The sequence below is a fragment of the Cnephaeus nilssonii genome (genome assembly GCF_951640355.1).
Source record: "Cnephaeus nilssonii genome assembly, chromosome: 19".
Taxonomy (NCBI): Eukaryota; Metazoa; Chordata; class Mammalia; order Chiroptera; family Vespertilionidae; genus Cnephaeus; species Cnephaeus nilssonii.
In genome coordinates this window covers 899,605-923,591 of record NC_137090.1, presented here as the reverse complement: position 1 = coordinate 923,591, position 23,987 = coordinate 899,605, and the positions used below count along the sequence as shown (strand labels likewise).

The 23,987-nt window shown below is 72.3% G+C and overlaps 1 protein-coding gene across 1 annotated transcript in view; it reads left to right on the top strand.

Annotated features, from left to right (window-relative positions):
* Positions 1–23,987, top strand: part of BAHCC1 (BAH domain and coiled-coil containing 1) — a 45,937-nt gene that overhangs the window by 13,015 nt on the left and 8,935 nt on the right. The window contains 12 exon segments of the mRNA XM_079798606.1: positions 7,285–7,464; positions 15,174–15,296; positions 18,097–19,848; positions 19,980–20,085; positions 20,371–20,576; positions 20,717–20,875; positions 21,086–21,285; positions 21,400–21,730; positions 22,548–22,793; positions 22,796–23,065; positions 23,068–23,265; positions 23,268–23,572. Coding sequence (XP_079654732.1) covers positions 7,285–7,464; positions 15,174–15,296; positions 18,097–19,848; positions 19,980–20,085; positions 20,371–20,576; positions 20,717–20,875; positions 21,086–21,285; positions 21,400–21,730; positions 22,548–22,793; positions 22,796–23,065; positions 23,068–23,265; positions 23,268–23,572 — 4,076 coding nt within the window.

Here is a 23,987-nt window from a genome sequence, read left to right as displayed (position 1 = left end):
ACCTCACGCCTGCGGGATGTCCACTCGGGTGTGCCCCCAGCGGCCAGGGAGTGGGCCCCCGAGCGCGAGGCCAGAGGGCCACCGAGATCCGAGGGCCACGGCCGGCGGCTCCCTCGGGCTCCGGCTGCGCCAGGCGAGGGCGGTGGCCCGCACGGCGGACGCTCAGCGCCCGTGTGTCTGGTGAGCGAGCCGGTTAGAGTTTCCGTCTCTGGACGGCGCTCAGGCTCCGCCCGCGGCTGGGGTGCCAGGGATGTCGGTGCCGTCGGCTGGCAGCGCCCTCTCCTCTGTTCCCTCGCCAGCCGCCTGTCCGGTGAGGTCAGCAGGTGCCGGCCGCACCTGGGCTTCCCTGGCGCCTGGCTCACGCCGGCCCTGCGGCCCCTGGGAGCCCTGCGGGCCCTGGTCCCCGGGGAGTGGGCCGTGGGGCGTGGCCCCCAAACCAAGGGGCCAGCGGGTCATGGCACATCTTCCCATCTCTAGGCGCCCCGAGGCCGAGTGTGGGTGCCCCCAAGTGCCCCGCACAGAGCACCCCGCCTTCAGCAGTAGGGGAGGATGCTCCCCGAGCTGGGGCGCGTGGAGGGCTGAGGCTGACTGCCCGTCCCGCCCTCAGGAGTGTCCCGCATGGGGAGGTGCGAGCGGGAAGGTGCGAGAACCGGAGCGGCGTGGGGGGCCCTACCCCCTCGGAGTGCTCCCCCACGTCTGGCCCAGGGCCTCTGAGTCACTCCCTTAGGCCTGAGCCAGCGTCCGAGGAGGCCCCCGGGAGCCGCCCGCCCGCCCCGCCGCGCAGCTAAGTTTACCCTCTTCACAAGCACCAGGCCCAGGCCCAGGCCGAGCTCCTCTTTCCTTAGTTCTGGGCTGTTGGCGGGCCGTCCCGTCATTGCCTCCCGGTTCCAGGGTCGGTGGCTCAGCAACCACAGAGTTTTCCTATTATGGCCTGAGAGGCGCTGCCCCGGGCCAGCCAGGGCTTCTGGAAAGTTCTCCGGGCTGGCCGGGAGGCGCTTCCGGTGAGACTTGCTCATGTTTCTGGGCGGACACCCCCACGCCACCCCCAGGGCTGGGCTGGCGGGCTCACCCACCACCGCCCCCACATGGAGGTTCCGACCCCCGCCTCCCCCTCCCCCTGCCCGTCCTCCCCGTGCCGGTCCCAGTCCCCGTCCCCTCCTGTCCAGCCACCCTCATGGAGCCGTGGGCAGCAGCCGGGTCATGGGTGCGTCTGTGTCAGCGAGGCTAGGGGTGCCGGACGGGCCGAATCGAGGGGCGCCCACACTGGAGGCTTCGTGGCCCCCCAGAGCCCGCCCAGCATGGCTGGAGACGGGGGAGGGCTTTGTGTACCTCAGCGTCTCCACGGCCGGGTCTGGCTGCTGTGGGGAACCTGGGCCCTGGGGGGCTGGGCGGGACGACGCCCGGGCAGCAGGGGCTCGGCGCACCCTGGAGGGCAGGTCCCCTTCCACATGGTGAGCCGGGGTGTGCCACCCTTAGGGGGCAGGCCGGCCCCGGGACAGCCCCGCCGGGCCACCAGCCAGAACCCAGGCCGGAGCCTCCCAGGGCTCAGAGCGGCCGTGCACTCGTACCTCTGAGGGCCACACTCAGACCCGCGTCCCAGACGTGTGTGCGTGTCGACCTGCGTGCGAGCCCAGGGACACCCATATCCGTGCACACACCCCGGGCACACCCGTGAGCGCACACAGCCCCTCAGTGCCTGCGCCCCCATGCGCCTGCCAGCGCACGCACACCCCGATGCCCTCGCCGCACGGGCTCCAGCCCCGGGGGCACCTCCTGGGCGGTGTCTGGGCACTGAGCCCGCAGACTCTGCTCACCCCCAGGGGCTGCGGCCGCTCTGGGTCTCCCGGTGGGGCTCTCAGAGCGGCCCCTCCCTCCAGGGCTCGGTCCCGAATCCTCCTGGGCAGGCGGACAGCTGGGTGCCCACCTGCCTCCGGGCAGGCTGGCCCGAGGCCTGTCGCCTTCATCCACGCGGGGCGTCGGCCCGGACGCCTTCTCCCTGCCTGTCGTGCAGGTGGGGACGCGGGCCAGGTCACCGCTGGGCTCAGTCCTGCCTCCTCCCCCCTCAGCTCCCTGGGGCCTGGCTCAGGGGCCACCTGCCCCTCCCGCGTCTCAGCCGCCCCTCGTGTTCTGGGGGAGACGCAGGGCTGGCTCGGGGCCGCAGGAGTCCCCAGGCCCAGGCAGGCTGTGCAGGGGCTGTGGGAGTGCGGAGCCTGAGCAGGTGTGAGCGGGAGGTGGGAGCCGGCACGCGGACGCAGCCGCCAGACACCGAGGCGGAGCGGGCCAGCAGCCCGTCCGGGGCTCCGGGAAGCAGCGGGCGGCGGAGCGCGGCTGGAAGGGGCTGCCTCTCCCGGTGGCTTCTTTACCACCCCTTCCCCAGGTTCCAGGACAGGAGGCCGCCGGGGGCTCCCTGCAGCCTGAGCACTGCTCGCTCTGCTGCCGCTCCCCGTCTGTGCGTCCCCCCCGTCTGTGCGTCCCCCCGTCAGTCCGTCCCCCCGTCTGTCCGTCCCCCCGTCTGTGCGTCCCCCCGTCTGTGCGTCCCCCCGTCTGTCCGTCCCCCCGTCTGTCCGTCCCCCATCTGTCCGTCCCCCCGTCTGTCCGTCCCCCCGTCTGTCCGTCCCCCCGTCTGTCTGTCCCTCCGTCTGTCCGTCCCCCGTCAGTCCGTCCCTCTGTCCGTCCCCCTGTCTGTCTGTCCCTCCGTCAGTCCGTCTGTCCGTCCCCCCGTCTGTCCGTCCCCTCGTCTGTCCGTCCCTCTGTCCGTCCGTCCCCCTGTCTGTCCGTCCCCCCGTCTGTCCGTCCCGCCGTCTGTCCGTCCCCCATCTGTCCGTCCCCCCGTCTGTCCGTCCCCCCGTCTGTCTGTCCCTCCGTCTGTCCGTCCCCCGTCAGTCCGTCCCTCTGTCCGTCCCCCCGTCTGTCCGTCCCCCCGTCTGTCCGTCCCCCCGTCCTGTCCGTCCCCCGTCTGTCTGTCCCTCCGTCAGTCCGTCCCCCCGTCTGTCCGTCCCCCCGTCTGTCCGTCCCTCCGTCTGTCCGTCCCCCCGTCTGTCCGTCCCCCCGTCTGTCCATCCCTCCGTCTGTCCGTCCCCCGTCTGTCCGTCCCTCCGTCTGTCCGTCCCTCCGTCTGTCTGTCCCTCCGTCTGTCTGTCCCCCCGTCTGTCCTCCCCCCCATCTGTCCGTCCCTCCGTCCACTCCTCCTCCTCCCTCTGCCCCCAGCCTGGGGCGTGGCGAAGGGGGGAGGAGGCCCACCCCACCCCACGCAGTGCGCAGCGGCCCTGTGGGCAGAGGCGGGGCTCCGTGGCCACTTGAGATTCTCGGGGCGTCAGGGCACTCCTGCCGGCTCCCCCAGCTGGGGTGGCCCGGAGGGAAGTGGCTGCCACCGCCAGGGTCTGTCTCCCAGTCTGGGTTGTCGGCTGTCCGGGCCTCGGGGCGTGGGACAGGCCGGCCTCGGGGTGGGGCCGGGCCGCCGGGGTGTCAGGCAGGCCTCCCGGCGGGCTGGCTTCCGGAGCGGTTTTCTCAGCCAGCCCGGGGCCCGGGCCAGGCCTCCGCGGTGCTGGGCAGAGCCAGGCGGTGCTGGGGCTGGGCCGGCCAGGCGGCGGCGGGGGGCCGAGGCTCAGCACAGGATGGCCGGCCTCGCGGCGGCCAGCACCTCCCACGGCGCTCAGGCCCTTTCCGAGATCACCCTGCGGGGCGCCGTGCCCCTGGGAGGAGGGCAGGTGGACAGCTGTGGGGTGCGCCACGCTGGAGCGGCCCAGGCCCGCACCGGGGCCGTGGAGCAGGCGGGCCTCGCTCAAACCCCAGCCTGGCGCTTGGGCCTGGGGGGCCCAGGCGAGCGATGCCTCGTTCCGTCAGCCGATGGCGCCCACCCCCTGGGATGATGGTGTCACAGGTTGGCACGAGGTCTGTGCACCCCCCGGTGCAGACAGAGCCAGGGTCAGCGTCCCACCAGCGAGCCCGTCCCACCCGCTGCGCAGCTCCCACCGCCCGGCTGGTGACCCGGCGCTCCGCGGGCACGGACCGTGCCAGAAGGAAGCAGCCTGCAGCCCAGTTCCCAGCCAGACTTGGCCACGCGGCCCCGGCCCTGGCCCCGGCCCAGGCCGCCTCTGCTCAGGCTGTCTGGGGCTGGCTACTGGTCGGCGGGCAGCGCTGGGGAGGTGGCAGCCAGGTCTGCCGTGGCTCTGCTGGCTGGGCACAGTGCCACCACCAGCCTCCTCCGAGAGGGAGCGACAGTGGGAACCAGCTCGCTCTGTCGGGGGTCAGGAGCCAGCAGCCCCCTCCCTGACATGCCCCCCACCCCCACCCCCCACGCAGTGCCTGCAGGGCCTTCCCCGCTCCCCAATGCCCAGCCCAGGACGCGGAAAGCAGAGACCCCTTCTGAGCAAGGGCGTGGGGCCCCTGTGCGGGCCGAGGCTGGGAGGGGCTCAGCGCGCCGGCATCCTGCCAGGCCAGCGTGGGCACCGCACGACCTCCCACGGTGTGCTTTCGCAGCGCTGCGTGAGCGTGCTGTGATGAACACGTGGACACGGAGTGCTTGCGTGACAAGGGTCTACAGCAGGGGTCCTCAAACTTTTTAAACGGGGCCAGTTCACTGTCCCGCAGACCGTCGGAAGGCCGGACTATAGTTTAAAAAAAACTATGAACAAATTCCTATGCACACTGCACGTATCTTATTTTGAAGTAAGAAAACAAAACGGCAAAAACACCCGCGTGTGGCCCGCGGGCCGTGGTGTGAGGACGCCTGGTCTAGTGTTTCCGTGTAGAGAGAGGAGCCGGGACCCCCGTGATGGCCCAGCCAGAGGCGGGACTTGGGGACCCCTGCAGGTCGCCCACATGGTCAGGAGAGCCCGGAGGCAGCAGCGGGGGCTGGGCCAGGTCAGGTGGGAGGGGGCAGGGCCTGGGAGCCCAGGACGCAGGCCAGAGGGCGGGAGGGGGGGGCCGGAACCCCGTCCTCCCCGCTCCTCCCCCACACTCGGGCAGGGGTCCCTTCCTTATGGACTCCGAGAAGCTCGCGCTAAGGAGGCACCCTAAGAGGGTCCCCTAAGAAGGGAACAGGCCTGTGTGGGGTCTCTGGGCATTGGTGTGTCCCCCATTTCACGGAGCCAGGACCGAGGCTCCCGCCCACCTGGCCCCAAAGCCCCCATGCAGCGGGGACCCCCTTCCCGGATGGTGTCCGAACAGGGTACCCCTGAGAGTCCCTGCCCACGGCCAGGATCAGTCTCCAAGTCCCCGTTTAGGGGTCCAGTCGGGTCGGGCCGCCCCCTCGGCCTCAGGCCTGCCCCCCAACTGCCCTCGCCCCTGGGGGAGGGGTGGCCCTGGGAGCTGGGAGCTGGGTCCTCGGGGCGGGCTGTGCGGGACCCTCCGCGGGAGCGGCCTCCCAGCCGCGGTTTTCCTGGATCCAGGACCGGAGGGCCTGTGGGACCAGCTGGGCCGGGCCCGCCCGCCGCCCGCCGCCCGCCCGCGGTGTGGGAGCGCCCAAGGTGTGGGGTTCTCAGGCTGAGCGGCGGGAGAAATCCTCATCCAGCCCCAGCTGCTGGACCCGGCTGCTTCCCACTGTCCCCGGAGGAGCCGAGGGTGAGGGACTTTCCTCGGAGGGTGAGGGGGCGGGAAGCCTGGGGGACCAGGGCCGGGCAGGGCTAGGCCGGAAGGGCCTGGCTCACCCCACAGGCATGGCCCCCAGCGTCCCCGGAGCCCAGTGGGCCGCCGCCCGCCCGCCCACTCCGCCCACCGCCTGCGAGGCCAGCACTTCCCTTCCCAGCCCAGCACCCCTCCCGCTGGGCGTGCCTGTGGTCTGGCCTCGGCCCAGGGAGCCGAGCCCTGCGGTCCGGGAAGTCCCTGGCTCCAGGGCCCTTCGCCCCTGGCCCCGGGGTCCCCTCAAGGATTGCCTGCGGCCTGACCCCACCACAGGGGCCAGCTCACACCCCGCCCGCTCCGGCAGCACCGACAGACCCTCCTCCGTGCGTGCCCAGGAGGGGCCCCTGACGTCCACACGGCCCGTCCACACGGCACAGAGCCGGGCACGGGGGGAGGGGAGCTGCGGGGTTCCCAGCGGGGCAGCCCCGCCCTCTCCCCGACTCTGGCCTCCCGCCTCTCTGCTGAGTCACCTCGAGTCTGGGAAGCTCCCAGGGCCGGGCCGGGCCGGATGAGGCATCACAAATCCACGGATTCCCTGCCTCCCGGGCTGGGAAACAGCTGCCCTGACTCACCTTGGCCGGGCCTGCAGCCTCCCGGCCCCGAGCCCCACACACCCCGACAGGCCCTCCCCGCAGCCCAGCGGGCCCCAGGCCCCGGCTCCCCATCCCCTGGGCTGGTCCCGAGCCGGGCTGGCCGTCCTGGGGAGGTGACAGGGACCCTGCCTCTGAGGGCCCAGCACAGCCCGGGACCACCCCCAGGCACGCGGCTGCACGGGGGGGGGTGGGGGGGTGTGGGTGTGGGGGTGCTTTCTGTGCAAGTCGCCTGTCTCCATGGAAACCAGGCAGGCTCGCTCAGCTTGGCCTGGGACACTGGCCCTGGTGCGGGGTGAGGTGGGCGTGGAGGGGCGGGGGGCGGCGGCGGCCGTCTGCTGGGGAAGCAAGTGACCAGGGCTAGTGCTGGTCTGCGGCTCCATGCCAGTCTCCTCAGGACTGGACCCTGACAAAGGGGGGGCTGTAAAGGCAAATCCGTACACCTCCACCCTTGGCCCCTCCCACCCGACTCCTCCCACCCACAGGCTCCTCCCACCCAGCTCCTCCCGCCCACAGGCTCCTCCCATCCTCTCTGTCCCCTGCCTCAGTTTCTCCTCTTGCTCACCTGGAACCAGGCACCCCAGTCTGATGAGTCAATGAACTGAAGCTGTGGAGCAGGTTGGGGGTCCCGCTGTGGGGACAGGCCGGACCCTGGTGCCCGCAGAGCAGGGTGGGGCCTCTGGGGGTGCTGCTGACCTGCCCTTTCCGGGAGTCGTGGGCAAAGCACTGGCAGGTGTGCCGGGCGAGAGGCCTGGGAGTCGGGGGCTCTGCGCCCAGACATCTGCCCGGGGCAGTCTGTCTCCCCGGGCCCCGAGCAGCGCCTGGCACCTGGCGGTGGGAGTGGGTGGGCTGGGTGACGGGTGGTGCCGTTCTGGAGGTTTCTGCAGTAACGGGGGCACCGGGGCCTCCAGACCCTGCGCCTGAGTGTCCGGGGTCCGAGGGGGCGGCTTCTCCGACCCGGCTGCTTGGCCGTTTGAAGATAAATCCCGGGAGCTGGGGGCCGGGAGCCACCGCTGAGGGCTCCTGGGAGGCCCGGTCCCTGCCAGCCTGACCCTTGCCCCTGTGTCCACAGCCAGCAGCCGCCTGATGGGCACCTCCCCGGCCTCCTCGTTCATGGGCAGCTTCCTCACCGGCAGCCTGGGCTCCGCGGCCTCCACGCACCCCAGCGGCCCCGCCCCCGCGCCCTCGGACCAGGCCTACCGCGGCTCGCACCCCGCCCCCTCCCAGATCTGGTTCTCCCACTCCCACGAAGGTAAGTCCGGCAGCCAGAGTGCCCCTCGGGGCGCCCAGGCGGGGAAGCCATCGGCGCCCTAGCTGGGCCAAGGGCTCTGGCGAGGGGCTGCCTCCACGGGAGACGTCGTCGGCGGCGGGAAATGAGGGGGGCCCACCAGGCAGGGTCCCGGCCAGCTGTGCAGCACAGATGTGCAGGGAGGGCGAGGGGTGGGGCCAGGAGGGTCCGGGAGCCGAGGCAATGTGGGCACAGCTGGCCGGCCAGCCTGGCTGCCCTCCGCCCCCCAGGCCTCGGGAGGCATGGGCCCCAGATGTGGCGGCCGGGAGGGAGGCCGGGGAAGGAGGGAGGCGGGAGCAGAGAGCTGTCTCCAGCGGAGGCTGCCCTGGCCGCCTCGAACAGAGTCCCTCCCCGGCCCAGGCTCCCGGTGGCACACAGCCCGTGCGCACAGTAGGTGCCTCATGAGCACATGTGGCTGGAGGCCATCCCGGGACTCTGGGGCACGCCCAGCTCCCGCTGTCTGCCTCGCCCCGTGGCCCTGTGCTGTGGGCGGTGGCCCTGGGCCCGCGGTGGCTGCTGTCCGCCGGCCGCTCGGTCCCGCGGCGAGGGAAGGGTTAAGCCCGGCGGCGGCTGGCACGCGGAGGGGTAATTGCAGTTGGCAGCGGGCACAGAGGGCTCTCCGCTCCTGGCACCGGCACCTCTGTAACTCAATGACGGCCGAGCGGCGGGCGCCGTGTTTGCCGAGTGCGGGCCTGCGCGCCGCAGCCGCCGTGTTCCCGGCGGGAGATTAGCGCCCAGCGCCGGAGCCAGAGAAACCGCTCTTTGTGCGACAAGAAAGGCTGTTTCGCGAGCGGGACAGGTGCCGCAGGACAGTTGTTAAAATATCCCGGCTTTGAGCCCCGCGGGCGCCCAGGCCGCCGGCGATAAGGAGCAGCACTTCCCGCCGGGGCCCCTGGCCGAGGACCCAGCGGGCAGCGGGGCCGGCCCACACCCACCCGCACTGCCCGCCCTGCCCACTGCCCGAGCCTGCACCCCCAAGGGGAGCCGGCGTCGCGGTGATTCGGGAGTTGGGTCTGGGCCCTGCTTCTTCCGCCCCCGCCCGCCCGCAGCGCATCTGGCTCCCAAGGCGTCCGCGGAGGGCGGGGCGGGGGGGTGGGGGGCCCGCTGAGTGTCGGGGCGCTGGCAGGGAGGCCTGCGGCCGCCTGGGGGCCACCTCAACGGAAATAACGGCCACTGCCCGTCCCTGGCCCAGCGCAGGCACATGGGCTGGCTGCCTCGGTTTCCCCTCCTTGCACAGTGCTCCCTGCAGGGGCCTGGGCGTGGACAGCTCCGCCCCTCCCCCCCCCCCCCGGGGACCTCGGACAAGGATGGCGGTTTGTGGGCAGCACCACCTGCCCTGGAGGCAGGTCCGGCCCTCCGTGCCGCTGGGAGGGTGGAGGCATCTGCAGGGCGCCCTCACCGCCCCCCATCACTTCCCCTGAGCAACGGCTGTGGCAGCCGAAGGCAGCCCGCCCGCCCGGCTGGGGGAGGCCGGTGTGGGGGTGCCCCCACCCCGGCCAGTGCCCTGCCCTCCCCCCTCCCCACCCCCCGGCCCAGGTCCTGGACACGCAGCTCCTTCAGGCCGGGCCGCCTGAGCAGAAAGGCCTGCAGCTGGGCCCCCAGAGCCCCCCACACCAGCCCCAGGGCGAGGGGTCATCTGTCCATCACCCGGCGCCCCTGGGTGACGCACCCACAGTCGGGGGGGGGTGTCAGGTGGGCGCAGGATAGGGAGCTGCCTCCCAGGCTCCAGAAAGGGACTTGGGGGTGAGCGTGGGTCGCCCCTGAGGTCAGCAAGTGTGTGTGTGTGTGTGTGCACGCGTGTGCACCGTCCTGGGCCACGCGACCACACGCACCTTCGGCCTGGCCTCTCCGGGTCTCCCTTCAGTAAAGCTGCCCCGCCCGGGACTCCTGCCCACGGGGGTCCCCGCCCTGCACCCCGCCGCCCGGCCCGCCTGCTGCAGCTCTGACAGGCCACGTGGTGCGGCTGCGAGCGTGGGGCGTGCAGGCCGGGCGGGCGGGCGGGGCGGCGGGTGGCAGTGCTGGCTGGCTGCCCTGGCGCCATGCCTGGCTGCTCCTTTGACGGTGCCAGCTGGATCCCCGCGTGCCGGGGCCTGTTTCTCTGCCGTGTGTGTTGGGGGGAGGGGGCACGCGACACGGCGGGAGAGTGGGGGCCCGCGGCACGGGGGCTGCCCGGGAGGCTGCCGCGTCTGGCTCACCCTCAGCCTCCTCTCCTCGCTCCAGCCCGGGGGGGGGGGGGGGGGGCGGGTAGAGGGGGCAGGTGCCCACACGGCCTGGCCAGGACGGGGCCTCTGAGGGGGTTCTTATCTCTGGGGCCAGGAGGCCAGGATGGGGCAACAAGTGAGGGCAAGTGGGGGGATGGGCCCTGTGTCCCCCACTCCAGGCCGGCCCGTTTGAGGGTGGACTCTGCCTTCCCTCAGGGTTAGGGGGCAGGGGAGCAGCTGGATGCCGGGCGCGGCCTGGAGCTGGGGGCCCTCCCCGAACATCTGGCTGAGCCTGGGTGTCCCTGGCTGCCTGCCCCCCAGGCTTCCCCACGGGACATCCTGCCTCGGGGCTCAGGGAGGGGGAGGCGGAGCTGGCCGGGGTTGGGGTGAGCCCGTGTCCGGCCAGCCTGCCCCGTGGGTTGGACCGGGGGCGGGGGGCACAGCACAGCTGGTCCTATTGTCAGGAGCCTGCCCCTCCCGCTCCTCCGCACCCCCAGCTGCCTGGCTGGGCCACCCACGGGGCTGATGAAAGGGGCTCTGCTCCTGGGGGCTCAGCTGGGGGGGGGCAGCCGCTGAGCTGCACAGCCCGGCTGCTCCGGTCTCTTGTGCCACCTGGAGGGGGAGCCGTGGGCGGCGTGGGCACGCGTGCCAGCCCTGGCCCTCGGCTGCCGGGCTCTGTGGGAGCCACGCCCTCCCCCCCCCCCCCCGCCACTCGTCCATCAGGGCTGGGCTCCGGGGGACCCTGCTGTGCCCAGCCCCCAAACTTCCCCAGCCCCCCGGCGGCCCCTCTGTCTCCCTGTCTCCTCGGAGACCTCGGGGCCGCCGGGGCTGCTGGGAGCAGGCAGGTGCAGGGCCACGTCCGTGTGAGGGGTGGACGTCGCCCGGCGGCTGCCGCCTCTGTGTGACCCTGGAGGCCCCCTGGGCGGCCCCGACCCTGGCCCAGGCCCTCCCCCAGCCCCGCCGCCCCTCCTGTGTGCTCCGTGGCCTCTGGACCTCCCCCCGCCCCCTTCCCATCGGCCCGTCCCTCCCTCCAGCGGGACGGTGCCTCACCGTTCCTGCAGCACCCCCAGCCCTGCCTGCCCGCCCCCTCCGTGCGCCAGTGGGGGCAGCGGGCGGCGTGGGGGGGAGGGAACCCCGCACGGGGACAGACCCCCAGCTCCTTTCGCCACAGCTGAGGGGGGCCATCCTGCCTGACCTCTGACCCCTCCAGCTGGTGGCCCCGACCCTGCTTCACTGCTGGGGTCCCGTCCTGACCACCTGGGCCCGGGCCCAGCAGGGGGCGCTCTGCCAGCCCCGCCAGAGGCAGGGGCCCGGGTGCGGGTCAGCAGCGGCCTCCTGCGCCCCCAGCCGGCGCCGTGCGGTCCCGTCCCTGGCCCTGGGGCGGCCCCTCCTCGCTTCCTTCCCCAGCCACGCCCTGCGACGTGGGCAGCGGGGCTCAGGACTGCCGGACCCCAGGCCCACAGCGCCCGCGCGGACGCTGGGCGAGGCCTGGCACCTCTGGGCCTCAGTTTCCCCATCTGCAAACCGCACTCCGCAGAACAGCCGTTCAGACCCTCCGTGATGCAGGCCCAGCCCGTGCCACATGGAGGCGCCTCGAACCCAGCCCGAGACCCCGCTGCCCTCGCTGTCCCTGTCCACTGTGGGCGGGGCCCTGGGCCTGGCTGGGTGGGAGAGGCCGCGTCGCTGCCACAGCTGCGGCTGCCGGGCTGTCCCCGTCCCCAAGCCCCTGGGACCCCCGGGCACCAGGACCTCATGCGGCCTGGACGCCTCGACGCGGCGTGGAGCCCCCAGGAGGGCGGGCGGGCTCCCTGGCTGTCAGGGCTGCTGTGGGGGGTGTTGGTGAAGGTTTGGGGGGCAGGGCCTCTGATGGTGCAGCAGGTCTGCTCTGTGCCCGGCGGTGCTCTCCCGCGGAGCGCGTGCCAGGAGCCCGGACGTCCGCGGCCGCCGACGGCGGGCAGGCTGCCCGGGGCTCTTGTTCCCGAGGCGCCTGTGGGAGCCTGGCCCCGCCCCCCGCTCAGCCGCTCCCCTCGCCCGCACACAGGCCAGGCCCTGCACCGGGCCGGGGTCAGGGTGTGTCCACGTGACCCCACCCCGCCGTCACAGCCGAGCCCCAGCTTCAAAAGGCCGCGCTGGGGACCGAGGGGCCGAGCTTCTCCGTCCACTCGAGCCAGAGAAGGGCCCCCCTCGGCGCCCCCACACTTTGGAAGCACAGTGGGAGGCCCGGGTCCAGCACCGAGGCTGGAATTGGGGTGTTTGGCCCCGAGCGGGGAGAACCGGGAGGGGCTGTGGCACGGCTGCGCCCTCAGACCTGAGGGCGGGATGGCGGGCGTCCTGCGCGGCCCCCCTGCGCCCTGCAGACCGCCCTGGCCGATCCCCGCACTTCCTGAGCTGTGGGTGCGCCTCAGGACCCTCCCGCCCGCGTCGGGGCGTCCCTGTCCCCCCAGGCTGTGCACCGAGGGAAAGGGGTGGCGCGTGGAGACACCTCGTCAGTGCCCAGGCCGGGGTCTCCTCGGTGTCTCCTCGGGGGTCGTGGTGGGTGGGGGAGGGGCAGGAGGCAGGGGGCCGGCCCAGCCAGCCCGGGGCAGCTGGGACCTCAGACGGGAAGGTCCGTCCTGGAGCTGTGAGCGGGGCAGCGCCGTGTGGGCAGGACAGGGGCCCGGCCGCGGCGGCCACGGCTCAGCCAGGCGTGTGTGGGAGCCGCCCTCACGACCCGGCGCTGGGGTGTGAGGCGGACAGTGGGGAGAACTTTCTAGCAATCTGAGCCTCGGTATCTGTGTGGGCGTCACCCCCAGGGAGGGGCCAGCGCTGTTTGTCCAGCCCGTGAACCTCGGGGTGCCGGTCCTCACTTCTCCGCCCCCCACCGGGCGCTGAGAGCGCCCAGACTTGTCAGTTATGCCAGGGGAGAGGGCTGGTGTCCTGGCAGCTCACGGGGGCAGGATGGGGGCCTCAGAGCCACCACGCGGCCTGGAGCCCCCTTAGAGCTTGTGGGGTCTCTGGGGGGGGACTGCAGGGCTGTAGCCTCCCCGCCCTGGGCCCCCTGCTCCCTGAGCCTCCCCAGACGTGCTCCCCCACTTTCCTCCAAAACAGCCGCTTTAAAGACCCAGCGGCCCTGACTCCTCCGGCTCCTGGTCTGCGAACAGCTGCTCTGATTCATAAAAATCACTTATTTTCTTCCGGACTCAGGGGGTGCGTCTCGTTGGGCAAAGAAAGGGCCTTTCTGTGGCCAGGCGGGTGGGGGGGCTTCTCTCCTCTCTGCCCGCCCCCACGTCCCGCCCCGCCCCGCCACACCCCCACCCACTCCCCTCTGGGGTCCCCGGGGCGGGCCCTGCAGCCGCCGCAGATGGGGGGCCCCCGGCTGTCCCCCCGCTCCTGGGGGACGTCCAGCTCGGGGTCAGGAGTGGGAGCAGAGGCAGGGCCAGCGCCCTCTCTGCCCCCTGAGATCCGGCAGGAAGGAGCCCCCCCTCCCGGGCCAGCTGAACCCCGGCTCCCCCCGAGGGCGGTGGGCGGCCGGACCTCCCGAGGGTCACGGGGGCCGCCTGGGAAAGGGAGTCGGGAAGGAGGAATTTACAGACTTCTGTTTACCAGAACGAGGCCGTAAAGCGTTTAACAGTCGCCAATTAAAGGGGCAGCTGTGCGGTCTGCCCACTCGCCGTGCAGTTCACAGGCCGGGCCCCCCCGGCCCCCGGCCCCCCCTCCCCCCAGCCCCCGCCACTCCTGTCAGGTCTTCCGGGAGCCAAGTTTGATCGAGGAAACATCTGCTCCAGATGTGTCTCCGCACACTAACCAGGCCAGGGGGCCCGGCTCTGCGGCCTCGGCCCCTGCCCGGCAGGAACGGGCTGCGAGGGGACAGGCCAGGCGGCACCGGCGCCTTCCCGGGCCTCAGACGGGCCTCGCAGCTCCGCACGGTCTCACGGGTGGTGTCCTCGCGCCGCTGGGACCCGGGACGCTTGGGGGTGGCGGGTGGGGACGGCCACACCTCGGACCCCGCGGCCTCGGGCTGAACGGCGGCCTGTCACTGCTGGGGGGCCGGCTGGGGTCCAGGTGGACGGTGGGACCCCGAGCAGCCCCGTTAGACGTCTGACCATTTCCTACTCGGAGCTCTGCCCCTGCGGCTCCCCTCCCTCCCGACCCCTGAGCCGATCCCACAGCCCCGCCCTGCCCGGGGGCCTCCGGGCTGCTGCTCACAGTGCACTCCAGGGTGCCCCCGTGCCCCCGCTGCCCCGGCATCGAGAGGGTCCAGCCACAGCAGCCCCACCCTCCCTCCAACAGACTCAGCACCCCACCCCCCAGGGCGGCCTCAGGCCACTGCGGTGCCCGGCCCTGGGGGACGTGCGGCCTGGAGGCCGGTGCCCGTGGGGAAGTGTTTCTCAGACTGAGTTCCGTGGGGGGGAGCCACGAGGTGCCACAGGGCGAAGGGCTCTGTCAGAGCTCACAGCCAGACGACAGAGCTCTGCTCGGGACTCGTCAGAGGCTGCTGAGACGCACGGAGGGCGTGCTGGCGCCCCTGCTCCCAGGCGTGAGGCTCATGGCTCCCTCTTTTCAAGGCGTGGCCCTCCCCCCCTCCCTCTCCCGTCCCCTGGGACGGCCCCCGGGGAGGTCCCGGGATTCCTACTCCCTGGTCGCAGCAGAGGCGGCCCCCGTAGCCGGGACCAGATGGGTCCTGGGACAGGCATGAGGTCCCAAGAGAAACGCTCCGGCCCGTGTTCCACGGGGAAACGCTCAGAGCATGAGCTCCAGGCAGGAGCTCTGGAGTAAGTCAGGGTCCTGCCTGCCCCAATCCAGTGGGTGAGTCGGCCACCCCCACCTTCTGGGCCGGCTGGGGAGGGCCAGCAGTGGGGGGCCGAGATCCTGGTGGCCGGGGGCTCTGGGCTCCAGCAGGTAGTCACCCCTCCCCCAGCCTGGCCGCCCAGGCCGGCGCTGGTTCTGCCTGTCCTGGTCCCGTCCGGGCGCAGGGCCTGTGTCCAGGTGGCCAGAGCCCACCAAGGCCCAAGGCCAGCGAGGGGGGCCGATCCCAGGGTGCGGCTGGCATTCCCGTGCTGGGCAGAGAGGGGCGGGCAGGCCATCGGAGGGACAGAGACGGGCCTGCTGGCTGGACTCGAAGGTGCCAGGGAGCGTCTCGGGGTGGAAGGTGTAGGCCAGGCGGCGCTCTGGCTGGGAGTGCGGCCCGGGCTGGGAGGGCCTCTGTGCAGGCCGGCATCCCCTCCTCCCAGAGCCCTTGGGCCGCACCGCCCGGGTCTGCGCTGCTGAGAGAAAGGGGAGCCCTGCGCCCCCCTCCCTCCCTCCCCTCCGTCGGCAGTTCCAGGGGAGCTGCGTGGAGGGCTCGCGTGGCGTCGGAGTTAATGTGATGTGCTGATGGTCCACTGCCCTCGGGCGGCTGCTCTCGGCCTCCACGGGGTGCTTCTCCCCTCCTGGGTCAGGGCGGGGGGGCCGCGGCCTGGAGGTGCCTCTGCAGCCGTCCCCTTGCTTCTCTAGCTCCAGGGTACCCCAGATTTTCGGGGAGCCTGGCATCCACCTTCCTACCCATGAGCCACTTGGATCACCATGGAAACAGCAACGTTCTCTACGGACAACACCGTTTCTATGGATCCCAGAAAGGCAAGTGCTGGCGCGGGGCTCCGGCGCTGCGTGGGAACTGGGGCGCAGGCCTCCTGGGGGCGGGGGCTGGCCGGCCTGGTGGGCCCGCCCCCCTGGGTCTGGAGATGGGGGTGGGCCTGAGAAGCATTTAAACTTGAGGCCCCAGGACCCAGCCAAGAGCAGGTTCTGCTGGCCTGGCAGGGCACACGGCTGTGCGGTCCGAGCCGCTCGCCTCCCTCGCTCTGAGGGGTGGCGCCCAGCGCCCTCAGCACCCAGCCTTGCCCGGCAGCCCAGCCCCGGGGCCCCAGGGGTGCCAGGGACAGCGGGGGAGGGTGTTCAGGTGGGGACGGTGGGGAAGCCTGCACGTCCTGCCTCAATGGGTGGTGCAAGGCCCTATCCCACAGCAGGGCCTGCGGTCAGACAGGCTGCAAAGGTGTGCGTGTGTGTGCGCGTGTGCACACGTGTGTGTCTGTATGTGTGCGCATGTGACCGTGTGGTGTGTGCATGTTGTGCACATGCTCGCACACGTGTGTGTGCATGTGTGTGCGTGTGTATTGGGGTGCATTGTTGCCCCAGCAGGCAGAGGAGGACTCTCTCACCCTATTGGCAGGAGGGTCTCCCGGAGGGGCCCTGGAGAGGGGATGCTGAGGGTAGGGCCCTGCTGGTAAGAAGTCGGGGCTGGGAGGGGACTCGCTCACATGTGAAAATACCTCGAGGGCCGTACCCCATCTAGGAGTCTGAAGTTGGGACGGGGTGGGGAGTGGGATGCTAGCTCATTTGCATTTTAGAAAGCTTTCCGGATGCCATGAGCTAGTTACTGCGTTTCAGGTGAGATGACAAGTGTTAGATGGACTTGAAGAGGGACACGGGGCCTCCTGGGGGGCCTGGAGGGGCCGGGGAGAGGGGCTTCTAGGTACCCCCATTCACGGCCAGCTGTCCGGGGCACGCCGCAGAGAAGCGGGTCAGAGAGGAGGGTGCGTCGGCTTCCATGCAGGGGGCGGGGCCTTCCCGGAGGCATCCTGCCACCTCCGGGCCCAGCCTGGCAGCAGAAGGCCTTGGCCTCGCCCAGCCCAGGGCCGGCCGAGCTGGTGCAGAGAGGGCCCTGCCAGCAGGCGGGGCCAGGAAGCTCCCGCCCCGCCCCCCCGCCCGCCCTGCCCCGGGGATGGACAGATGCAGACTCTTGCTGCCCAGACAACAGTCCCACCGCCGGCAGCTGGGCCCCCACACTCCCGCACCCGCCGGCAGCTGGGCCCCCACACTCCCGCACCCGCCGGCTGTGCTGCTGTGTCCACAGCGTTTGTCAGGGCCGCAGAGCAGCAGCTGGTCGCCCGGCCTGGCCCTGGGCCGTGGGCCCGCAGCCTCCGGTTGGGTGCTGGGTGCAGCCCCCCAGGGACGCTGTGGTGGTGGAATCTGCGCGCGGCGGGTCTCTCCGCGGCTGCCCTCCTCTCACGCAGCAGGAAATTGACAAGGAGTGGACACAGCTGAGGCCAGCTCGACCAGCTCCTCATGTGTCTGGTCCCCCAGCCTGCTCGCTCTCGGGGCTCCAGGCCGTCCACGCTGCCTGTCCGCCACCCCAGCTGGGCATGGAGGGGCCCGGCCCCCCAGGTCCCCCAGACAGGAGCCTGGCCCCGGCGTGGGGAGGCACTGGGTGTCCAGAGAGAGCAAGCCCGGGCAGGAAGGCTTTGCCCAGGCGGAGGGTCAGGCCATGGCCCAGCACGGGAGCCCAGGGCACACCCACCGGCCACCAGAGTGGGTGGTCCCAGTGCTGCGGGGGCCGGAAGCCAAGGGTGGGCCAGGAGGGGACCATTTTCCTGTTTCCCTTCTTTAAAAACGGCCACCCTGTCCAGCCAGCATGGCGCAGTGGCTGAGCGCCAGCGTCGACGTAAGAACCAGGAGGTCACGGTTCGATTCCCGGTCAGGGCACAGGCCCGGGTTTCGGGCTCGATCCCCAGTGTGGGGCGTGCGGGAGGCAGCTGGTCCAGGATGCTCTCATCATGGGTGTTTCTCTCTCTCCCTCTCCCTTCCTCTCTGAAATCCATAAAAATATGTGTAAAAATTTTTTAAATAATAAAAGTGGTCACCCCAGCCCCTCAGCCTGAGGTACCCCCAGTCGTGATGAAGAGGGGTGGGGGCCTCGGGGGGGTACTCAGGAGGTCGGCGAGTGGGTCTCCTGACCCTGTCTCCCCTGGGCCTCCCTTCCCCCGGGCCTTCGCCCTCACAGGGGCCACAGGACACGGTCCTGCCTCCCCGGGCCTCACCCGCCGGCTGGGCCCCTGGCTCAGGGCACTGGGCACTGGTCACACAGCACCACCTGCACGGGCACAGCCACCCACGCACCGTCAGGCGAGGCCGCCGCCTCAGCGTAGGGTTCTGACGGGCTTGTAAAGACTGGACCGGTTTACCTCCCCCCCACACCCCTCCCGCCACATCACGGGGCTCCGGGGAGATGCCTCCGGCCCCAGACCTCACCTGCTGGCCCCACCTGCTCCTGCCCCCCTTCCCCGAACCCCCTGGGCCCTGAGCCGGACAGGGGCCTGGGCATTTTCAGCGCCCGCCTCCTGGGGGGCTGGACGTACGTCAGAACCTTGGGGGGGGGGTTCATGGGGACAGAGCTTTGGTTGGGGAGGGTGAACAAGTAAGTGAATGTGCTTCATGCCACTGAGCTGCCCACGGAAACACCGTGAAGGTGATCAATACCACGTTCCCTCTGTGTTCCCATTTGAAGGCTGGGTCCCTGCCAGCCGCCACGGGGAGGCCCCTGGGGCACCCGCTGGGGGTCCCCCGCCCCGGCTCCCCGTGACCTGGGTCCTCTCTCACGCAGATAACTTCTACCTGCGCAACCTGCCCCCGCAGCCCACGCTGCTGCCCACCAACCACAACTTCCCCGCCGTGGCCCGGGCCGCCCCCACCCACCCCCTCGGTTCCTGCAGCCGCGACCGGGGCGAGGCCGCCGCCCTCCAGAAGGGCGCCAAGGAGTTCGACCGCTTCCTCCTGGGCAAGGAGCTGGGCAAGGAGAAGGCGGGCAAGGCGCTGGAGGCCAAGGAGCGGGGGGCCGAGGAGGACGGCAGCGCCGAGCGGCACCGGCTGGTGCGGCCCCTGCCGGCCGACGGCCCCTGCAGGGAGAGCGCCGCGCCCAGGGGCCCCTGTGAGGGCCGCCCCAAGCCCCTCGCCTCCTGCCTCCTCAACACCAAGGTGCTCAATGGCGAGGGGGGCAAGGCCGCGCTGGCCAGCTGTGCGGGCGGCGGGCCCGGCGGGGTGCTGGTGCAGCCCGGCCTGGCCTCCGGACGCTGCCCCAAGGAGGCGGCGGGGCCCGTGGAGCCGGGGCAGGCCTTCAGCGAGTGCCTGGAGCGGCGGCAGGCGCTGCACCACGCGGCCTACACGGTGCCCTCCGGCCTGCCCGCCGGGCCGCCCCCGCCCCTCAGCACGGCCGCCGGCTCCTTCCCCTGCCTGCAGCTGCACGCCGGCCCCGACGGGCTCTGCCCGCTGCAGGACCAAGTCCCCCGGGACCTGAAGGCCAGCGGGCCCACCTTCGTGCCTTCCGTGGGACACCCGGCCGACAAGAGCCGCGCCTTCCCTGCGGCCGAGGCCTGCGCGGTGGCGGGCGAGGGCAAAGACCGGCACCTGGACGGGGCCCTGGCGCCCGACCACGCTGCGCACTACGGGGTCTCCTATGCCCACCTGAAGGCCGAGGCCAAGGGCGAGCGGCGGCCTGCGGGCTTCGAGGCGGCCCTGAACCCCCGGCGGAAGGGCCTGGAGTACCTCCGCGGCGCGGGCCCCGAGGCCCCCTTCCCCGGGCTCCCCGCGGGGGCGCTGGACAAAGGCAGCTACTTCGAGTTGGCCGCCCCCTCCCAGGACTGCGTGCGGCCGGCTCACCAGGACCCTGTGGGTGGGAAGGTCGCCCAGGCCTGCTGCACTTTAGACAAGACCGCCGGCAAGGAGGCCCCCCCGGCACCCCCCGCGGCCCAGAAGGTGGCCCGGGTCCGGCACCAGCAGCACCTGGTGGCCCCCGAGATGGAGCTGGGGGGCAGCGGGGCCGAGGCCAAGCGCCAGTCCCTGGAGCTGGCACCTCTGGGCTACGGGGGGCCCCAGCTGTCCCCGTGGGGCGTCCAGTCGGGCCAGGGCGCCCCCATGGCCATCGGCGAGGAGCGCAAGGGCGGCGGCTACCTGGACCCCTTCGGGGGCCTCCAGCAGGCGGCCCTCCGGCCCCAGGACCTGCCCGCCCCGCCCGACGAGGTCTCGGCCATGAAGAACCTGCTCAAGTACAGCAACCAGGCACTGGTCGCCGGCCAGAAGCCGCCCTTCGTGGGCCTGGGCGGCCTCAAGGCCAGCTGCGCCCAGCAGGACGTGAAGTTCCCGGCCTCCAAGGGCCCGGGCCAGGCCCCCGGCGAGGTGGAGAGGCCCGACTGTGCCCGCAGCCGGGAGCACGAGGCCCCGCACGGCGACGGGGAGGTGCGGCAGCCCCCCGTGGGCATCGCCGTGGCCTTGGCCCGGCAGAAGGACACGGGGAGCCGGCCAGAGGCGGCCTACGGCGCCAACCCCGGGCGGCAGAGCCGGGCGGCTCCCACCCTCAAAGGTATGGCCGTCCGCGGAGGAGGTGGGGGCACGATGCTGACCTCCCTGCCCACCCTCCCCGGGCTCCGGGACCCCTCGGCCACCCCGGTGGGCCCCCCACCCTCATCCCTTCTGCCGTCTCGGCCCCTGCAGCTGGCGGCGGGCCCCGCTCCGCCCACGCGCTGGACCTGGAGGCCGAGGAGGAGCGGCGCCTGTGCGAGGACCGCCTGGGGCTGGCCGGCCGCGAGCTGCTGCTGCAGTAAGCCCCGCCCCCGGGGCCCGGCCACGCCCCGGGCTAACGTGGCCAGGGGTCCGGTCTGGTGGCCACGGGGGTGCACATTCACGTGGGGGTGCTCTGCTAACCCCCCTCCACCCATGGCAACTTCTGGGATGGAGGCCTCGGCCCTGAGCCGGGCTCCCCGAGACCCCTCCCCACTCCCTCCGACGCTGATGGCCACGGGCTGGGGTGGGGTGGGGCGGGGCGGGGCTGGGTGGGGGCGCGACCACAGCCGCACTGAGCCCTCGCCCGCCTCCTGCTGTGCAGGGACAACAAGGACCTCATGGAGTTCGGCCGGATGCACCCGCCCAGCTGCCCCCGGGACCTGGCCCCGCACCTCATGCTGGCCGGAGGCTCCTCCCTGCAGAGCAGCCAGCTGGGCGGGGACCCGGCCGCCCACCCGCACCCCGCCCACCCCCCGTGGCTGCCCCGCACCCGCAGCCCCTCCTTGTGGATGGGGGGCCATTCCTACGGTCAGTGTCCGCGGGCGGCCAGGAGGCCCGGGGTGAGGGGGGCAAGGCTGGCCTGGGCTCGTGCCCATGTCCTGGTGTGGGAGGCCGGCGGGCAGCGTGCCCGTCCCGCTCCGTCTGACCGCCGCACCCTGTCTCCCCAGGCCTGGGGCACCCAGCCCTGCACCAGAACCTGCCCCCCGGCTTCCCCGCCTCGGTGCCCGGCTCCATGCCCTCGGTCTTCCCCCTCCCCCAGGACACCCCCGCCCAGCTGGTCCTCCTGCCCTCGGAGCCCACACCCCACAGCGCCCCCCACGCGCTCGGTAAGGGCATCCTGGGCGAGGCTGCTGCGTGCGGGGTGTGGGGAGCAGGTCTGAGGAAGGGAATAGCCCCGGGGAGGGGGGAGTGGCGAGACAGGGAAGTGGGGGTGCAGTGGGGGGGTTGGGGGCGAGGAGCGGAAAGGCTACTTGGGAGCAGGGGACGCAGCCCGGCGCCCATCCCCGCGGCTGACGGCCGCCCCCGCCCCCCCGCAGCGGACGTCATGGACCAGGCCTCGCTGTGGCCCCCCATGTACGGGGGCCGGGGCCCCGCCTCCCACATGCAGCACCCGGGCCAGCTCCCCATGTACTCGCGGTCCCAGTTCCTGCGGCAACAGGAGCTCTACACCCTGCAGCACCCGCCTCAGCACCCAGCTCAGCACCAACAGCCCCCGCCGCGGGCCGCCCAGTTCCAGGTACCACCCGAGGCACCGTCGGGCTCCGGGCCCCACCCCCTCTCGCTGCAGCTGGGCCTGCCCGGGAGCCCCCCCGCCCCCCGCCCCCCGCCCTGAGCTCTCCCCTCCCCGCAGCGGAAGCCTGAGGACCACTCCCTGGAGCTGGAGGAGCCGGCCCCGGAGAAGGCCCTGAAGTCCACCCACAAGCCAGTTGCCTTAACCCCCACGGCCAAGGGCGCCCCCTCGCCCGCCACCGCAGGCTCCGCCAAGCTGCCCCCCTGCTGCCACTCTCCCACCTCGAAGCCCCCCGCCAGCTGCCCCCCGCCGCTGCCACCCCCTGGCGCCCCCTGCACTTTATCCGCCTGCCCTGGCGGCAGCCCCCGGCCCGGCTCCCGGCTGCCCGGCATGGAGGACAGGAGTGGGGAGGGCCGGCAGGCAGGAGCCAACCTCAGCACGTCGGAGCCAGGTGAGACCCCGCACTCTGCTCCGGGGCCTCTCCCCCCCCTCCCCCCCGGTGGGCAGAGATGAATGGGGCAGCTGCCTGGCGTGGCAGCCACAGAAGTGCCCTCACCGACCCAGCCCCCCGTCCCCTGCTCTCTCTCTTGCTCCCTTCCCACAATCCTCCTGCGGGGGAGGGCCCATGGAAGGAGCAGGGGGTCCCCGCCATCTCCTGGAAGCCCCAGGCAGAGGGGGCGGGACAGGGCCAGGCCTGGCCTGTGGGGATGGGGCAGCCACGGGACCTGTCCCAGCTCGGACCGGCCAGGAGCTCAGGCTCAGGCCACGAGGCCAGCGCTTGGCCTGCGAGGAGGGTTCTGGCCCAGCCGCAGCCTCGCCGCCGCCTGCCAGCGCCCACGGCTATTTCATTCTCTCTGAATTGGCTGCGAGTTTACACTGGAAACTCGTGTGGCGGACATAAAAGCGTCCCAATTCCACAATAAGGAGACGGAGCCAACAGAGGTTGTCGGTTTTTTTAGGCTTTTTTCCCTTTTTTTTTTTTTTGCAGTTAATGGGGCGTGAGGCCTCTGACAGGCCGCCGCGCTCTGGTTCAGGGGAGGCCCTGGTGCGAGCGTCCTGTCCAAACCGCCCCCCTTTCTCCGTTAGCCTCACCGCACCGTGTGGAGATGGCCCCCCGGGGCCCCCTCCCGCACCCGGGCACCCCCTGCTGACCCCCACATGACGTGGCCCCGTTTCTGCCTCACCTGTCGTGCAGGCAGAGGCTGGCTGAGGCCCCCCCTCCCTCCCAGGTGGGGTCTGAGCCCCCTGAAGACACCCCTCTTTTGCAGACCTGCCTCCTGGACACACGTGCCCTGCAGCCAGCTCGGGCTTCTCCCTGCCCCGCCGCGTGCACTCATCGGACCTCTCAGACCCCAAAACTATGCAAAGCCCTGCCCCCCGGGCCCCGCCGGAGCCCTTGATGCCTGCGCCCGGGGAGCCGTCCTGCCGGAGCCCCCAGAGCCTGGAGGAGCCTGGGCTGCCCTTGGGGGCCAGGGAGGACCCCCAGGACCTTGCTGCCGTCCCCCACCCTGCCGAGCGGGGCCCCCAGGGAAGGCAGTGGACCCCAGCCCGCTGGAGGGGCTGCAGGAACTGCGATGCATGGCCCTCCTCCAGGGAGGGGGCCCCGAAGCCACTGGCCCGGCTAATTCTACTCAGGGAGGGGCCCACGGGGAGGGGACCACAGGGGAGGGGAGCGAGGAGGGGGCGCCAGGGCCCTCACGGGGGGCTGGCCCCCCGGCTCTGGAGCGACAGGCGGGGAGCCCCCGAGCCCCGGACCAGGACGAGCGGGACGCGTGGCAGGCGCCCGGGAGGCAGGCCCAGAGGAGGCCCTGTTTGAGGAGGACAGACTGGAGGAAGGAGAGGAAGAGGGGGACTGGGGGGCGACCCCCGACCACAGCCACCTGCCCCGGGTGCTGCTGGGCCTGGACGCCCTGGTGGCAGCCACCATCGACCTCGGGGACTTGCCTGGCATAGGCCCTCAGCCCCCGCGGCCCCCAGCCCCGCGCCCCTGCCCCCCAGCTCAGGGATCCCCGGCCTCGCCCTGCTCGGCGAGCTGGCCGACCTGGACCTCCAGCCTCCGCGGAGCGAGCCCGCCCTGCCAGGTGAGCACCGCCCGCCGCCCGTCCCTCAGGGCCCCTGGGCTCCAGTCAGCGGGCCAGACGGCAGCCCAGGTGGCCACAGCTGCCCTCTGCCCACTGGACACCAGAGCGGGTGCCCCCCCCCCCGTGTCACCCCCAGCCCTGCAGCCGACTGGGCCAGGGGCGCCGGGACTGGCGTCCGAGGAAGGGCCTCGGGGCAGCACCTGTTGCTGGGGGTGGGGGGCGTGCAGGGCCGAAGTGGCTGAACGGGGGCCCCACAGCCAGGGGGCAGGAGAGCCCGGTCTCCTGCAGGCTCCCCCCAGCCTTCCCCCCCCCCCATTTGTCTCCGCCGTCCCTCCCAGGCCCAGGGAGGTGGCCCGGGACAGAGCAGAGGGTCCTAGGCCCCGGGGCTGGGGGGGGCGTGCTCCCGGCCAGACCTGCCCTGCAGGATGAGGTGCCCCTGGCTCCCGGGACCCCGGGGTGCAGGCAGGGCTGGGCCGCCCTTCAGTGGGGTGTGGAGCTGAGGACCAGGTCCCTGCTTAGTGCGAGGGGATCCCAGGTGGCCCCCTGCTGCCGGGTGCCTCACCAGGGAAAGCCCCCCCAGAGGGAGGCCCCGTGGTGCGTTATTTATAGGAAGAGCCCACCCAGGCC